Below are 14,668 nucleotides of genomic sequence, written 5' to 3'. Positions count from 1 at the left end.
GCAGGTGGGACAGCTAGAGGAATGTCACTCCCAGCAAGCTCACGTGCGGTGTGAGCACCCCACTTCTCTAGTACAAGGATTCGTGTGATCGCCTTTTTTCCTCTGATATTTATGAAATCCTGAGTCCTAGGTTGCAGCCTTTCTTAGCAGACTTCGTGAATTTTTGAGATCCTTACCAGGCAACCTGCAGCATCATTACAAGCAATTCAGACAAACTAGATCATCCCTGGACAGGTGCTGCCTTAGAGGCATCAGCTTGGGGCCCACACCTGCGATTGCAGAGCACAGTGCAGGTGTCAGCTTTGGGAACGTGGTACAACATGCCAGCAAGACAGAGCGGGAGCAGGGATGGAATGCTAAGTGATTCAGAGATGGTGTTTATACTTCAAAATGCCTTTCCTTCCAAGTTTCACATTTGGGGCTTTTAGGCCTTTTGGACTGAAGGGAAAGAACTGCAGTTTTATCTCTTACGTGGATCATGGAATAGCAGCAGAATGCCCATGGCAAGTTTCTAGCACCAGTTCTATAACTCGGGGTCAGAACGTTTAGAAGGAAGCCTGCAGAAGGTGGAAGGAAGATGTAAGTGTGGAGGAAAAGCGTGGAGAAGAGTCCAGTGAAATGGAAAGAAGGGAGAGATGTGTGCTGATTTGCTCCATTTCCCGGCACCGGGACACGGTCCCCTGTCAGCTCCTTTGAGTCATTTGCTTATATGCCCTAGAAAGGTCAGAGCAGGAGTGATGATCTGTCTCCACTGGTAACCCTGGCTAATTAAAATCAGCCAAGAGTCAGACTGCTGAGAAGAAAAAATTATAGAAACAAAGTATTCATTATTTTTCCTGAAAAAGATGAAAAAAGGAAACAGTGCCCAAGAGAGGGCTGTTCATAAGCAAATCCTGTGCTTTTCGTCATGTCTTTTTTTTTTTTTTTTTTAAGTAGGCTCCATGCCCAGCGTGGAGCCTGATGCAGGGGCTTGAACTCACCACCCTGGAATCAAGACCTGAGCCAAAATGGAGAGTCTGGCACTTAACCAGCTGAGCTACCTGGGTGCCCCAGGCATGCCTTTTCTATGTAACAAACCTGTTTAGGCAAAAGAAAATAATTCATGCAGGCTAGAACTGCCTTTTGAGAACAAAGTTTATTCTGACCCAGAATTATAATAATTTTTAAAGTCCTATCAATTCCACCATGCTTGGTAGGAATTACTCGGACTCCCCCCCCACCCGCCTTGACCTCTTCTGAAAAAGCAAATTGGCTAACTATTGCTGAATTTAGCTGGGAAGTAAAATGCATTTCTTTATCATTAACTACCAGAGAAAAGCACACTTAGCTTGCATCTCAAATTGTCTTCAGTAAAGTCTATTTTGCTTGCAGTAGTTGTGTTATCCTGATTTCTCTTCCCTAAGTTCTGCTCTCTGTGAAATGCTACTAAGTCTTGTTTTTCCCTTTCTTTGATTTGGGAGCACCTGGCCAGCGGAAGCCTCGCAGCTGCAGGCAGTCGGCCACGTTGTGGGCGATGTAGTAGAGGTTCAGCATGGCAGCGGGGCTGAGAATGTCCACTTCCGGTTTCTTCTGTTTCTTCCCGCCAGACTTGCCTCGGCCTTTTCCTCGTTTCCCTTTACCTGGCTTTCAAAGACAAGTATATACGGGGCAAAAATTAGTTTTTATAACCTTGCAATAATTTTCAACATTTCCTGTTGAACATAAGAAAAATAACTCCTGAAAACCAAAAAACTGTAACAGTAACAAAAATTTTTGCATGGAGTGAGAGGAGAAGTCACGTGCGGTCTAATTCAACAAATGTGTATGAAGCACCCAGATTAAAAGAGACCCAACCTAATCTAACGGTCGGGTGGACCTTGTCTGCACTGATTTGAACAAACTGTAAAAAGACATTTTTAGGCAACCAGGGACATTTGGTAATATCAAGGAATTATTAATTTTGTTAGGTGTGTTAATGGCATTGGGTCATGGAAGAAAATGTTTACACGTTTCAGAGATGCACACTAAAATCTGAAAGAAGGCCTGAGATTTGCTTTAAAATACTGCAGCTCTCCTACTCCCCCGCAAAAGACAGATGAAACAAATGTGGCAAAATCCTGACAATTTTGGAGTTTGAGAAATGGATATATGGGGATTCATTTTACTATTTTATTTTTGTGTATGTATAGAAACTTTCATAATAAAAATTTAATTAAAAACATTAGATAATCGGATGCCAACACATATTTTGGCATTTGTTATGTTGTAGTCACTATTTCATTAAGCAGTAATGAGGGTTGAGACAAATACAAGGCACTTAGCATAGTGTCTGACATAAAGGAAACAGTAAGTGATTGTCCCCATCACTTTATCACCACTAATCCTCCAAGCTGAGTTTCGAGGGAGAGAGGCATTATTCCTGTCTTAAAAATGGAAAAGTGGAGGCTCAGCAAGGTCACCATGCAAACCAGCATCTATCAGCTCAGCACCTGTGCTCTGGCCATGACCATGCTGCCAGGCCAGTGCCTTCTGGGAAAAGGAATGGTTACCATCCTAACGTGGGAATAAACTATCTGAAGTTTTACTAGGGCCACACAAAGCTGAGTTGACTTCTCTATGTCCTGTGACCCATCCATAAAGTAAGAGATGGAGGTGTATTATTTAGAAAGTGTCTCTTCTATGCAAGGGAAAGGAGAGGAATGTGTAAGTTATCAAGAATACCTGCAAGGGCTAAATATTTGTATAAAATCGATGCCATGTTGATAGCATCTCACTTTAAAAATGTCCCAGGCTAAACAAAGAGAAACATAGTCGATGTATTAAAAACACTAAAATACATTTTTATTAAGTGAAATGGAATACACTCCTAGATAAAAAACTCAGGAATGAAGATGAGAAGTATCTTGCAACACAGGGGCCTGGCTTTCATGTGGAAATCCAAATTAAAAAAAAAAAACAGCAAAATGAAAACCCATATGATAACTGTATCTCCTGATAAAAGACCCCCTTGGAGTGTAGGATCCATAAGCTCTTAAAATTTGGGGGTCTTGGCTTTATTTATGATTTTATACTTTTTTGCATGTCAACCATTAAGACTTACCTGGAATAACTGCCCCCATAAAGTGTTTTCATCTCTAAAATAGTTTGCTAACTAAAACTCAACACAAAGGTTTGATATTTTTATTCCAAGTTCACATCTTTTTGTAGAAATTGGCAAACTGGCTCTAGAATTCATATGGAAATGCAAAGGACTTTGAAAAAGAGCAAAGTCAAAGGACGAATGCTACCTTACTTCAAGAATTATTATACAGCTACAGTGTATCCAGACAGTATGGTATTGGTGTCAAGACAGACAAATGGATCAATGGAACAGAATAAAGAGTGCAAAAATAGGTCCACACATAGATGAACAACTGCTTTCCAACAAAAGTGCAAAAGCAATTCAATAGAGCATGGGTAACTGATGAGGGATAGAAGCAGAAAAATGTTCTTTAGCCCAGAAGGCTGACCTATAGCCTGCATAGTTCCCATAAGGATCAAATACACACCGGTTGCTACATCCTTAAAGGGTCTCATGACTATCTGTAAATCTCACCGATAGTTAATATTGAGCTGAATGATAAGCACCAGAGAAATCTTGCGAAAGTAGTTTTATGAGTAGAAATTCAAAGAAAACATTTATGATCTAATACTCCCCTCACATCGCCTCCCCCTGAGCACTAAGCATATAACCACCAGCTTTGTACAACAGATGTGCAGCTCTTTCTGCCCAGGGGTCCTGTCCCTGCGCTACTTAAATAAACTTACTAAGCTGCACCTAAAACGTCTCAAGAATTCTCTCTCGACCATCGTGCTCAACAATCCAGCAACAATAATTTCCTCAAAAAATGGGGCTGGAACAATGCATATCCATTTGCAAAAAGAGGAAGCTCAATCCATGCTTTTACCATAGCAAAAATTAACTCAAAATGGCTCATATACCTAAATATAAAACCAAAAAGTATAAAAGTCCTAGAAGAAAATACAGGAGAAAACCTTTATGACCTTAGGTTAGACAAAGATTTCTTGGATCTGACACCAAAGCACAATCCATGAAAGGACAAATTGATAAATTCACCATCAAAATTAAAAACTTGTGCTCTTCAAAAGATATTGTTAAGAAAATGAAAAGCAGACTGGGAGAAAATATTTGCAAATCATATATCTGATAAAGCCCTTATATCCAGAATGGATAAAGGACTCTCAAAACACAGTAAAAACACCAGAAAACAAACAAACAAAAACAATAAAACATGGTCAAAAGATTTGAACAGATACTTTCCCAAATAAGATATACATATGGCCAGTGCGCACATGAGAAGATACTCAACATTAGGGAAATCCACTTAAACGACAATGAGATACTGGGGCACACTCATTATAACGGCTCAGGTTACAAACATTGACCAGACCAAGTGTTGGTGAAGATGTGGGGGATCTGGCACTCTCTTACACTGCTGGTGGGAATCCAAAATGAAAGAGCCACTCTGGAAAAGACTTTGGCAGTTTCTTTAAAAGGTTAAGAACATACTTCCCATATGAGCCAGCCATTCCACTGCTAGGTATTTACCAAGAGAAATAAAAGTGTATATATGTTCTAAAACTTGTACATGAAATGTCTGTAGTAACTTTGTGCTAGCTAAAAACTGGAAAGAGCCCAAAAGTCCATCAGTGAGTGAACGGATAAACAAACTGTGGTATAACCGTACACTGGAATACCACTCAGCAATAAAAAGGACTACTGATGCATGCTACAACTACAACATGGGAAAATTTATTTAAAAATAATTCTACAGGGTGCCTGGGTGGCTCAGTTGGTTAAGCGACTGCCTTCAGCTCAGGTCATGATCCTGGAGTCCCAGGATCGAGTCCCGCATCAGGCTCCCTGCTCAGCGGGGAGTCTGCTTCTCCCTCTGACCCTCTTCCCTCTCGTGCTCTCTATCTCTCATTCTCTCTCTCTCAAATAAATAAATAAAATCTTTAAAAAATAATAATAATTCTATAAGTGAGGGATGTCTGGCTGGCTCAGTCAGTGGAGCATGTGATTCTTGATCTCAGGGCTGTGGGTTCGAGCCCCACGTTGGTGCAGAGATTACTTAAATAAAATCTTAAAATAATAATAACAATTATACAAGACCAAAAACCCCTACATACTGTATAATTCCATATATAAAAAAATCCTATAAATTACAAAGTAACCTATACAGGCAGGGCAGATCAGCGGTTGCCCGGGATGGGGGGTGGAGGAGGGCGATACACACAGAAGCAAGAAAAAAGGCCTGATTGCAGAGAAGCACAAAAGAGGCTTCCAGGCGTGATCAACATGTTTGTTACCTTGATCGCAGTGATGGCTTAATGGGAGCATACAGATGCCACACTTATCAAATTATACATTAAAATATGTGCATTACATATGTACATAAAATATGTACATTAAAATAAAAAGATTTCCTCCAATTTATTGTACATCACTTATACCTCAATAAATCTGTTAAGACATTTTTGTGAGTGAAAACTTTGTTTCTCGGCCGGTTGGGTCGGTTCAACACAACTCCATGGCTCCTGGCTGTTTCCGGTCCCAGAACACAGACCTCCCGACTTGAGACTCTCCAGACTCCTTAATGAAGACGACTGGCTCCTACCACACTGGCCTCCCTTCTAGTTCCCAAACCTGCTCCACCGCTCCCTGCTCCCGCCTCTTCCCGCAGACCTTCACAGGGGAAATCATTTGTTACTTCTCTTTGTGGGGGGGGGGGGGCTCTGCTCAAATATCACCTCTTGAGAAAACTCTCTCAGATACTGTGTCTATATTCTAGCTACAACGAGGGTGACCATATAATTTATTGTCCAAACCAAGACACTTCAACAAACATAAACTGGGGCTGTCCCAGGCAAGGAGGGAGGGTGTACGGATGGTTTCCCAACAACCCTCTCAGCCAGTTACTTTCTAGCTCCTGACCCCAAGCACACCCCACTATTTAATTGTGCTATTTTGTTCATGTATTTATTGTTTCCTAGCCAGAATTTTGTCTATGAGGTCACCACCGAATTCCTAGGGCCTAGACCAATGTCTGGCACATTTGTAGGTATGAAAGTATCTGCTGAGCGAGTACATTGCAACTCAGATGCAATTCAGTCTCAGGACTTAGAAAGCAAACGCAGATATCTGCCCTTGTGAATTTTAAGATGACTCCTTCGTTCATTCAACAAATATTTAACAAATATCTACTGAGCACCAGGACCTGCAGCTCCAGGCTCCTGTCTTCATGAGGCTTATAGTCCAGTGAGGGAGAAATTGCAAACACATTTACTCATTCTCCTGTGAGTGAGAGCCCAGGGTCCTTTATAATGACACAGGATGCACAGGGAGTGACCTAATCTGGGACAGGAAGGAAGAAGGGTTCCTGAAGAGCAGCCTGTGGGCTGAGGAGCAGGGAATTCCCAGGCAAACAGCTTGTGCAAAGGCTCTGAGGCTGGAGGGAACAGACCAAACTGAAGGGACCTCTCAAAAAAGGTCAGTGTGGTTGGCCTATAGGCAACCCCGGTGGGGGCGCAGAGGAGTTCAGGCTGGGAAGGTAGGCAGTGTGCAACTCTGGCCTGCAGGCCTTGGAAGCTAAGGTGTTTAACTTTTAACCAAGGGCCAGTGGGGATCCATTAGCTTAAATGGCTTTATTAAACTGTTTTTGCTTCAGTTCCCTAGGCTCTGAAAGAGAATGACAGTACCAACCACGCACAGTAACCAGGGGAATGACACAATTTAAATCAAGAGACATCTATTTAGTGCTTTTATATGCAATGAAGTAGAAGGAACACACAGATTTACCAAACACATTTCTATACTAGAGGCAAACGGGGGTGAGGAATGAGGCTTTCCAAGGTGAGGCAAAGCTCCTGTAAGCGAGGTGTAGAAGGTCATGGGGGCTTGGGCAGCAATATGGCAGCAGGAGGTACTTCTGAGCTAGGCCCATGTTGAAGAAAAGTAGATCAAAACTTGAGTTGGGGCAGGTGCAGGAGGCTTCAAGAAGAATGTGGGTCTAGTGAGGGATGTGTTTTTTGTTCATTTTGTTTAAAGTAGAGAAGTTAATATGGCAAATAAAGCTCAAGAGGTTGAGGCCCCTTTACCTTGGGCTCTGAGCGGTACTTAGTTGAGCAGACTGGAAATTCCTGAGGTCCTGGGGTAGGGGTTACAAGGTCACAGCCATTCTGGTGGAGGAGGAGGACAAAAGAGATGGAGAGCCCCTGGACAGAGGTAGTGGACTACGGCCAGAGTCCAGACAGGCGGTAAGGAGGGCAGGACTTGGCCAGAGGCAGTGAGGGTGGGAAGCAGGTAGAAGGGACTGGATGAGGACTGAGGAACAGCAGTGCTTATGAGTTCGAGGCCAGAAGAATGAACATGCCATTGCAAAGTGCAGAGAAGGAAGTGGTTAAAAGACCTGGATTTTGAACACAGTTGGGAAATGCTCTCTGGTGGAGAGATCCAGTGAGAAGTTGGAGTGGTTTGGCTTAAGATGGAGCTCTGTGAACCAACGACTTGGGGATGAGATGGAAGTTTAAGGATGTTGCAAGCCTTCCTGGGCATAAAATTCAAGAATTTCCTGCACAAAAGATTTCCTCCAAAGCCTTTCCTCAAACTAGGACTTGAAGAGAGAATCACTCGTTAGAGCCTGCAGTCCGGGTCGCTCGGGCGCTGGTTTTCTGCCTCTTAATCAGTAGAGGAGAATCCTGCACAGGACCCAGGACAGCGGCAGCAGGGGGTAAGTGCCTCGGCCAGTCCCTGTTGACAAAGGGCTGGCACTCTGGGGTTTCACACCCTGATACCCGCCTCTCTTTATTTCCCACATATATGGTTATGAAAGTGCCTCAACAGAACCAAGGAACGAAAACTAACCAACTCGCAAAAAGAGGGCTCGGCCTCATCCTGCTTCGCTGTTCCCTTTGGCGCGCGCAGACCACCTGGGCAACCCGTCTCCCCGTCATCTTTGTGCCCCAAGTGTTCAGATCACTAGGCTGGACACCCCCTCCCCAACGACAGGAGACGGAGGTGCCCATCTCGTGGCGTGGGTAACAAATCTTGGTAAAACGTGCTTCAACGAGGCAGAGCGGTATTAAACTAATTTAGCGAAAGCCTCGGAACTTCTTATACTTAAATAAGACGTGTATTACCATGGTAATTCCTCAGTCGAGCAGGTAGGTGAGCGTGGCATGGGTTCCCAATCCTGAAATAAAGAGAGAGAGCCCAGTTCTCCGCATCGCCTGGGGGCGGCGCCCCCGCGCCCATCCCTGCTGCCTACCCGGCTGCCTCCGCACTCGCCAGCGAACCGTCGCAGGCCCGGGACCTCGCCACGCTTCTCAAGAGCCCCAGACGCCCACGGCACCCCGGCGGGGTTAGGGGGCAGCCAGCCACCCAGCCCCCCCCACGCGGAGCCTGCGCACTCACCGCACCGAGGCAGCGGGCCGCGTGACCCACGGCGAGCACGCCCCGGGCACTGGGGCGGGGCGGGGGGGGCGCCGGGCTCGCGGGCGCCGGCGGGGCCGCGCGCACAAACGCCGGGCGGTGCGCGCCGTGTGGGGCGGGGCCGCGCGGTGTTCACCTGTTGCCGGGACACCGGGGCCCGGCGCCCAGCCGTTGGGCCCGGCGGGGCAGTCCGTCCGTAGTCCCGCGCCGGCCTCGCCGCGCTGGCTGGGCCACCTCACCTCGCGCGACGGCGACGACGGCCGCGAGTGCCCGGAAGCCCAGCCTCGCGCTGGGGGGCGGGACCGGGCGGTGCTCTGGCGGGTGTGGTACGTGGGCTTGGTTGGAGTGGGCCGGTTCCGCCGTAGGAGCCGGGCCCCTCACTGGCTGACCTTGGAGAAGTCGTCGAAGACTCCGGGACCTTATTTTGGGAAATGACATACAGCCTTTGAGAGTTGAAGTGGGGAAAAAAAAAAAAAATCCCGGGAAAATGTTCATAAAGAGCCTGGTACAGTCCCAAGAGAGTAAAGGCCTGAAAAAAGGTTGTTAGGCCCGAACGGGAGTAAGGAAGGCTACACAGTAGGTGCAGTTCCGTCTCCAACTTTGTGAGTTCATCCCGATAGATGTTTACTTGTGTTCTCCAAGGTGAGCAACCTTTTTTAGACTCGTTTTTGTATGCCTCATTGGTAGTGAGAGACGTTAATGGACTAATGGCCATGATTCAGTAGAAGTATCCCCTTCATTCTAGCAAGCCTGGCCACTTCTTCGTTCTCATGGACGTCTGAGCCTAAGTCAGTGTTGCTCTCCTCTTCCCCTCCTCCTCCTCCTCTAAGTCTCCCCACTTGCTTCTGATCTGTGCATTATGCCCCTTGCTCATCAGGACTTCACTTAGTCATCTCATGTCTGTCTGCCTCCTGCTGCATTCCAAGTGCTGGCTGATCTCAAAGTCCGGTCTTTAGTTCTCTGCTGTTGTGCCTCAGTGTCTCCTTACCTGACAGGTCATCTGATAACGTCAGCGACTACCTCTCTTGGGATGACACAGCCCCCAGCAGAAAGAATGGCCTCCATTTGAGCTCCAGTCTTCAGGCCACACTATTCTCTGGACAGAGGGCATCTCTCCCTCTGTGAGCCGCTCAGTTTCTGTTGTCAGTGGCAACACTGCTCTCCCAGTCTCTTGCCCTCCGTCATCTCTAACTCCTCTCTCCAATGCTGAGTCCAAGGCATGAGCATACCCTGTAAATTCCATTATGGAACCTCCCCTTGACATTGTCATCATTCTAAACTAGACCTTCATTTCATATTGCAGATAATAGTTAACACTGAAGGAGCACTGATGTCAAGCCCCTTGTTGAGCACTTTGCACACATCATGGCATCATTATTTCCCTACAACTAGTGTGGTAGTTTCCATTATGTTCTCCAGTTTGCTCGAGGCCATAAAGAGTAACTTGCCCAAGTTCACACAAGCAGAGTCAAAGCCAGCTCTGTCCATCTGTCCAGCTGGTGCTGTTAAACACTAAAATCATTCAGGAAGACACCCCGGGCGTGAGGCCAGAAGATGTGGGTTCAAAACTTGGCCTTACTACTTATTAGTTATGCAATTTTCTGAGCTTCACTTTCTTGCTTTGGGTTACTGTGAAGGTGATGACAATGTCAAGGGGAGGCTCCATAAAGGAATTTATGATGGAATGCAGGTGAAAATGCTTTGTGAATTCAAAGTTATCTCCAGTAAGCCTTGCTTTAAAGGATATAAATTTGTGGATTAGGGAAAATGGAATGGGGAGAGGCTGGTAAAAAGGTACAAACTTCCACTTATAAGATGAATGAGGTCTAATGTATAACATGATGACTATAGTTAATAATACTGTATTGAATAGTTGAAAATAGCTAAGAGTGGAACTTAAGTGTTCTCATATATAAAACTGAGGTGAGGAATGTGTTAATTGTGGTAATTCTTTCACAATGTATATGCGTGTCAAATCATCATGTGTACACTTTAAATATATTACAATTTTGTCAGTTATACCCCCAATAAAGCTGGGGGGGGGACAAAAAGCTATAAAGCACAAGAAAGCATGCTTTGTCAGTAGACAGGCAGAACATAAAGTGGTCTAGTGACAATCGGAACAACTTCAATGGCAGCACTATTTTCCATCGATCAAGTGGATCTTCAGCCTTTGCACTAGAGAAAGGCTTCGCACTCACCTGCAGGGAAAGGAGGAGGGCTGCTGAGGTGTGGGGCTGAAAGACAGACTTTGTTATATAACACAGCGCAGGTTGCTGTTAGAATAAAAAAAAAAAAGTCATTGACAATGCAGGCATTTTTCTTAAATACCAGTCCACTTAAGAATCATTTAATGTTTAAGACTTAAGAATCTGCATGGAGCACTGGGTGTTATGAACAAACAATGAATCATGGAACACTGCACCAAAAACTAATGATGTAATATATGGTGATTAACATAACAATAAAAAAATAAAAAAAATAAAAAAAAAACAAAAAAAATAAAGTAAGACAGATTTGGGATAAAAAAAAGACTTAAGAATCTTATCTGTTTATTCTGTAAGAACTGAACAAATTTTCCTGTGTAAACTGGAAGATGAGTTAAATTTAGATAACTATTCAAATTCACATTAGAATAGCACTGGTGGGGAACCTGGCTGGCTCAGTCAGAAGAGCATGTGACTCGATCTCGGGGTCGTGAGTTCGAGCCCCACGTTGGGTGTAGAGTTTACTTAAAAAAAAAAACCTGAAAAAGAATAGTACTACTTAATTTTATCTGTTTATGAATATACATCCTTATGTCTCCTTTATAAATAGTAATACAAACTGTGCTGTTCTTTAAAAAAAATAACATTGCCAGAATTGAAGCATGCATTCTTAGAACATCTAAACTTAGAATATTCTATGATTATCTTTCTTAGAAGTTGCATTTAAAAATTCTGATTTCCTCCTTTCTACTCTGGTCCCTCCCTCTCTTCCTTTCTTTTTATCTCATTAAGTTCAACAGTATAGCACTGCATTCACTTCATCCTTTATAGCTCTAATATTGTAGAGGAAGTTACAGAAAAAATAAAATGTTCTTTGTAGGTAATTTCCTCTGGCCGGCCACTAGGGTCCCAGCAGTGTGAACCTTGGGGTGCAATAAAGACCAGCTGGAGCAGACAGGAGACAAAATTATCTAGAGCAAGGGTCGGCAAACTCAGTAACTATTTTAGGCTTTTCAGGCCTTATGTCATCTTTTGCAATGACTCTGCTGATGCAGAATGAAAGCATGTATAGACAGCATGTAAACGAGTGAGCATGGCTGTGTTCCAATAAAACTATCATGGAAACTGAATTTGAATTTTATAGAATTTTCATGTGTCATAAAATATTTTTCTTTCATGGATTTTTCCCCCCAGCCATTTAAGAATGTAAAAACCATTCTTACTGAGCTCATGGGCTGTATGTATAAAACCTGCCAGTGGGCCAGATTTAGCCCCTGGGCTGTAGTTTGCTGACTCCTGGACTAGAGAATTAAAATGCTATTAATTATTCTTGCTGGGTATTCTTTGATAGGGAGAGGAATGAGGTGGGAAATAAGAGTAATCAGCAATTATTGAACACTCGTGTTTAGCAAGCATTATTCTAAGCACTCTATGCACATCGACTCATTTAACCCTTACAATTCTAGAAGGTAGGTAAGTAGTATTATCCTTATTTTACAGATAGGGAATCTGAGGCAGAGAGAGAGGAAAGAACTTGTCATTCTTCACACAGCTAATGCAGAGCCTGCATAGCATATCTCACCAAGTTGGGTTGAGCACCCTCAGTCTGAGCCGTTATGCTGTATGGCCTTTCTGGGTAAAATATCTCACATCTACCGTGAAGACATATTTTCACAGGCATCCACATGGAGGATCTTTGTCCTGCCAGCTCCATTAAGCATTTGAACAAAAAGTTACAGAATGTTCAAACTAATGTTTCCATTTGGAGGCAAGGGGACAGATGGTATTGTCATATTTAGTAAGGAAGTCACTGTCACTGAAGGTGTTTGAGCAGAGATGGGATGACTTTTGTACTCTTGTAGTTCCTTAGAAAGACTTTGGTTATTTTCTATAAAATATGTAAAAGTAAAAATTTAAAGTCCTTGCTTTTTGAAATTTAAATCTGGCTAATTGGTAAAGGAGCAAACAGCCTAAAAACCTCCCCATAGCCCACTCAGGGACAATCTCATTACTTTTACAGGATCTGGGAGTCTGAATGTCCACAGCTTCTGTTAGGAAATTATATTTCAAATCGCTTTGGCCTATTGCTATGAGAACTGAGTAAATCTCCCTTGACCTCATCCCCACCACCACACACACATATACAGGCATGTATGGGCGTACATACACCATTCTTCCCACCTATACCCTTTCTTCTTAACTGAAACATACTTTAAAGCAGTGTTAGAGAAGAATGATTTAATTATTAAATATATTATTCAAGAAAATATTAATATGAAAGATAGGTCTCTGGGATAAATATGATAAAAGCAAGTATAGGACAGAATATGTTGTGCTCCCATGTATGAAAAAAATATTGGGGGCACCTGGGTGGCTCAGTCGTTAAGTGTCTGCCTTCGGCTCAGGTCATGATCCCAGGGTTCTGGAATCGAGCCCCACATTGGGCTTCCTGCTTGGCAGGAAGCCTGCTTCTCCCTCTCCCACTCCCCCTGCTTGTGTTCCCTCTCTTGCTGTCTCTCTCTCTGTCAAATAAATAAATAAAACCTTAAAAAAACCAAAAAAACCAAAAATGCCAATACCTAAATGTATTCTTCAATTTTACACCTGCTTCCTTATGTCCAATCCTTTACCTAAGCCTGAAACTTTCTTTACTTGAATCTTCTTTGACTACATCAATAGCTGCAAGCATCTTCCAAATAAAAGTAACTTCCTTCAGGCCTTGCCTTACACCTCTAATAATGATATAAAAGTAAATTAATCAATTTTGCTACTACATGTCTGATGATTGTTCGTGGGTGTAGTGGGTTGAATGGTGGCCTCCCAAAAGATATGTCCATGTCCTTATCCTCAAAAACTGTGAATACTACCTTAATAGCAAAAGAGTGAATATTACCTTATATGGCAAAGATGTAATGAAGGCTCTTGAGAAAAGAAGCTTACCCGGGATTATCCTGACGGGTCTTCAAATCAATCAGAGGTATCCTTAGAAGAGAGAAGCAGAGGGACTTTTGAGAGAGAAGAGGAAGCCATGTGACCACGGAGGCAGAAACTGGAGTGACATGAAGCCAGAAGCTGCCAGAAGCTAGAAGAGGCAAGGAAATGATTAGAGACTTTGGAGGGAGTGAGTCCTGCTGACACCTTGATTTCAGACTTCTGGCCCCTGTAACTGTGAGAGAATATATTTTTCTTGTTTTAAGCCACCCAGTTTCTGGTGACTTGTTACAGCAGCCCTGGGAAACGAATACGTGGGGAAGAAAGTACAATTAATAACTAATGTCCGTTGTTTGGATTCCATAAATGTATTCATGTTTCTTCTGGCTCAAATAATACCATAAGTTGATTGTATTGAGGTAGTTAATTCTTTTGTAGACATTTCAGTTATTACTACTGAATCTATGACATAGTGAGATTACTGTCAGTGAAAAGATTAGAGGCTAGATAAACATGTAGCTGATACTAATTAAAGGAATTCTTGGTTGGATGGAGATTGTCTTAGATGATCTGATCCCTTCAACGCAAGAATACATTTCCGTGAAAAATCTTCCAAATATTGAGGTTTAACATTTTAAGGCTAACATTAGAATAGCCAAACATTTAGAAAATGCATTCACCCGGAAAAGGTGTTTGAAAGTATAAAGTACTCAGGACTTACCTTCTATAAACTTTCCATACCAGGACTTCTGAAGGAATACCAGAGGCCACTGAAAATTCATTAGTGGAAAAAAATGAGTAAAATAACTCATGTGCTTTCCCCAAAACCACCAATTAGGACTTACCCATGCCAACATTTCCAGAAGTATTTGCATGTTGCTGTACAAAATGCTCTGCCAATATAGACAGAGCTTTGATCTAGCCCTTTGCTCTACCCTATTTTAGAGATTACACAATTCCTTATATTGTTAAACTGCCACCATATAAATAGCTCACTGTTGAGTGGTGGGATTATACGGGAGGCAATTTTCTTCACTATCACTATATTCTTCTGTTT

General features: G+C 43.3%; 1 protein-coding gene across 3 annotated transcripts; it reads right to left on the bottom strand.

The window, feature by feature from the left end:
• Nucleotides 1–1,101: 1,101 nt before the first annotated feature.
• Nucleotides 1,102–8,746, bottom strand: SMKR1 (small lysine rich protein 1). 3 transcript variants are annotated; one of them, XM_025865680.2, is made up of 3 exons: nt 8,610–8,746; nt 8,182–8,234; nt 1,102–1,623 (listed from the first exon to the last, which is right to left on the bottom strand). In XM_025865680.2, the coding sequence occupies exons 2-3, from the start codon at nt 8,182–8,184 to the stop codon at nt 1,426–1,428; spliced, it is 201 nt and encodes a 66-aa protein (XP_025721465.1). In that variant the 5' UTR covers nt 8,185–8,234; nt 8,610–8,746; the 3' UTR covers nt 1,102–1,425. The 3 variants fall into 3 exon arrangements, with proteins under 3 accessions (XP_025721465.1, XP_025721467.1, XP_025721468.1); XM_025865682.2 differs by lacking the exon at nt 8,610–8,746 and adding an exon at nt 8,456–8,587; XM_025865683.2 differs by lacking the exon at nt 8,610–8,746 and adding an exon at nt 8,310–8,444.
• Between the last annotated feature and the right edge of the window lie 5,922 nt (nt 8,747–14,668).

The sequence above is a fragment of the Callorhinus ursinus genome, unplaced genomic scaffold (assembly GCF_003265705.2).
Source record: "Callorhinus ursinus isolate GAN/ISIS: 27379988/994484 unplaced genomic scaffold, GSC_fseal_2.0 scaffold12, whole genome shotgun sequence".
Lineage (NCBI taxonomy): Eukaryota > Metazoa > Chordata > Mammalia > Carnivora > Otariidae > Callorhinus > Callorhinus ursinus.
The sequence above is the reverse complement of the archived record's forward strand: the minus strand, read 5'-3'. Positions and strand labels throughout refer to the sequence as shown.